The sequence below is a fragment of the Grammomys surdaster genome, unplaced genomic scaffold, assembly GCF_004785775.1.
Source record: "Grammomys surdaster isolate TR1022 unplaced genomic scaffold, NIH_TR_1.0 243, whole genome shotgun sequence".
NCBI lineage: Eukaryota > Metazoa > Chordata > Mammalia > Rodentia > Muridae > Grammomys > Grammomys surdaster.
The window spans coordinates 2,743,451-2,746,481 of NW_021604688.1; the positions used below are offsets into that span (position 1 = coordinate 2,743,451).

Genomic DNA, 3,031 nt, shown 5'->3' on the forward strand with positions numbered 1-3,031 from the left:
TCCTGGAGAGGGATGAGTATCAAGCTTTCCTGTTTAAATCTGATCCTCACGGGAGGAGTGTTTGCTTTTCTGGTTTCGTGGAGTGATTTTAGTGGTTGCAATTTCATTTTTAACGGAGGTTAATGATTAAACGTTCTAAACCAAAGTCATCTATTTTACAGTGAAAAAAAATGTAGCCACTAACTTCTCCTCCTGAAATACACTAAATCTAAGTCAAGCTCCCTGCTGTGTCTCTAGGCACTAGTTGAGTTTCCCTCTTTGTCCCTGGCCACCCCTTCACTTCTGATTACTCAGAGCCACTAACATAGACATCTGGAAATCAATGTTGTCTCAGAACATGAAGGTGCAATACAAAACAAGATCAGAGATGATTTGAAGGTTATGTGTTAAGCACTCACCTTAAATATATTCAAATATATCCTATTCAACCATTTTCACTATTGGTAAACACATCACAATTCACAGTGAACTCTTACAATTTGTACTATTCATAAGAACATAACTATTTATGGAGAAATTCGGGATTTGTCTATGACTAAGTTATTGGGACATCTAGAGACCAGTGGAAACTGCAAAGAGAAGGACAAGGAGGAGCCACCCACATTTGTGCCTTATTTATTGAAATGATTATTTATCTACTTATTTCTACCTGTATCTTAATATGTTGTATGGTAACTGATAGTTTTGTTTTCTTTAACAAAATATCCCAAGATGTTTCAGAATTTTAAACCAATACAATGAATAGTTCTTTGTGCATAAATTACCATTCAGCTTTGGTGTACCCGGAATCACTTTTTAAACTTTAATCTCTTCCATTTTATTTTAATTGCTTTCATAACCCATTCTCAATAGAACCAATATAGAAAGCATTCACACACAAAATACTCACATGCAAATACTAAAAGCAGACATACTAAGAAAAATGGAATTTGAAATTGCTTGGCAGTTGTGGAAATTCTTTGAGAATTATTATTTTTTTTTGATTAAAAGTTTGGAAAAACACATGTAGTTGGGGTTCAGTACCCATCCCTCATCATACCACTCCCTGATGACCATGGTTCTAGGACCACACTGCCACTTTGTGTTTAATGGAACAGGTAATTTTGTTTTATTTATTTATTTATTTATTGCAAAATAAAATACCGTGTGTTTTCCTTTCAAGTGTACTGTTTAACGTATTTTATGACACTTTAAATGGTAAAATGTTAGCTTGGAGCAAATTTGAGTAACATTATACCAAGAGTCTTTACTTGGCCAACAGCGGTTTCTCAAGTGTGGCAGACTCTTAAAGACCATCAAGTCATCAAATGCCAGATTCTAACACAGGTAGCAAAATGTCACCCGTATCTGGAAGCACAGGTGTTAAAAAATGTCACCTGCATCTGGAAGCAGAGATGTTCTAGGCTGAACCGTTTTATTTTTCAAACAGAGTCACTGCCATCTGTATTTAGGAAGAGGATCCAAACAGAAGATGAAGGATGCTAGGGACAAACAAGACATGGGCAGGACAAACAGAAACCATGCTTTCAGAAAAGCAAAGTGTCTTCAGGAAATCATTGTCGAGGTTTCTGAAATCAGAATGGAGATGGCAAAGCACATGGTGTGCAGCCATGAGGGCCTGAGTTTGGATCTCCAGCATACAAGTAAAAAAATAAAAAATCCTGGTGCTGCACAGCACCATATGTCTAAAATCTTGTCCTTGGGGAGGTAGAGCCAGGAGGATACTTGGGGACCACCGACCACACAGCCTTTCCCAAGCAGAACTCTAGGCTGTATTTCAGTGAGAGATCCTGTCTCATGAGGTGTGGAGGATGATTGAAGAAGACAAATTATGTGGAAAGGAAACAGTCCTATGCACACACACACACACACACACACACACAACTTGGAGGCTCGAAAATAAACACTTTTTGTAGAATGTATGTATCAAAATCCTCCCTGAGGTCTGAGATAAGTCAGTCCAATCTCCCTGTTCCCCCAAAGTATGCATAGTGTGTGGTATGTGTTCTCACTTACTGAATTCATCCTTCATGCAATTCCAGTCTATCAAAGAGGTTAAAAATTTATAAAACTCTGATGGGATATGGTTTCAATGCTTCATCACACAGCCCATCATTTGCTTTCCAATCTAGATCAGAATAATCTTGCCTCTTTCCCTTCAGTTACCTACCTGCACAGCTAATATTTTCTGAATGCTGTTCTGGGAGTCTCCCTGGAACTTGGCCAGCTTGGACTCGTTAAAAAGGATCACCAGTCGGAAGTATTCTTGCCATTTCTGGTCCAGCTTTCTTTGCAGCTGACAGAGCTAAAGGCGACAGGGAGGGGAAAAACACGCAAGTCAGGGAAGGAGAGGAAATTAATGGCACCATTCAAGAAGAATGATGGAGAGAAATATAGAAAGCAGCCAATGGCCCGTTCCGCACTGTACGGACCTGACAGGAATTTCACAGTCTCTTGATTTTTCAGCCCACTCATGTGCACTCGTCGGAGACCAGTCACATCTGGCCGCCAGGATGGGGGGTTAATTTTCTCTAAATGCCTCAGCAGTTTTGTTCTAGCTGAAGCAAACTCTGTGACTGCAAAGCTGATGAGTAAAATATTTCTACTTCACCCAGTTTAACTCAAAACCGATAGCCTCGGGACATATTGAACCTTTCTGTTAAAAAAAAAAAATTCTTTTGACTCTTTTTGAATGGCACATCGGGTCAAGCCAAAGTTTAAAAAATGCAACCTGAAGACTTTGATGGACACCATTGCATCTTTTTCTTTGTCTTAACGCTTACTATGGCTGCGGATGTGTGCATCAGAGCATGACGAAACCAGGGAGAATTAAGTTAGCCATCAATTGCAGAGGAGAGGCAGAAAAGCAGGGAGGGGATTTCCAGCTAGGACTCCGGATTAATCTGCCTCCCTTTGATCACGTGACATGGAAACATGTCAACATTAAAGTACAAAAGATCCAGTGTTTAGAAGTGGCACATTTAATTGTGGACCTGGAGAGAGAGAGAGAGAGAGAGAGAGAAGGAGGAGG

At 39.7% G+C, this 3,031-nt stretch overlaps 1 protein-coding gene across 1 annotated transcript in view; it reads right to left on the reverse strand.

The window, feature by feature from the left end:
• Ccdc178 (coiled-coil domain containing 178) overlaps nucleotides 1-3,031 on the reverse strand; it is a 298,089-nt gene that overhangs the window by 30,701 nt on the left and 264,357 nt on the right. The window contains exon 20 of the mRNA XM_028774890.1: nucleotides 2,171-2,305. Coding sequence (XP_028630723.1) covers nucleotides 2,171-2,305 — 135 coding nt within the window. The remainder of the gene's footprint in view (nucleotides 1-2,170; nucleotides 2,306-3,031) is intronic.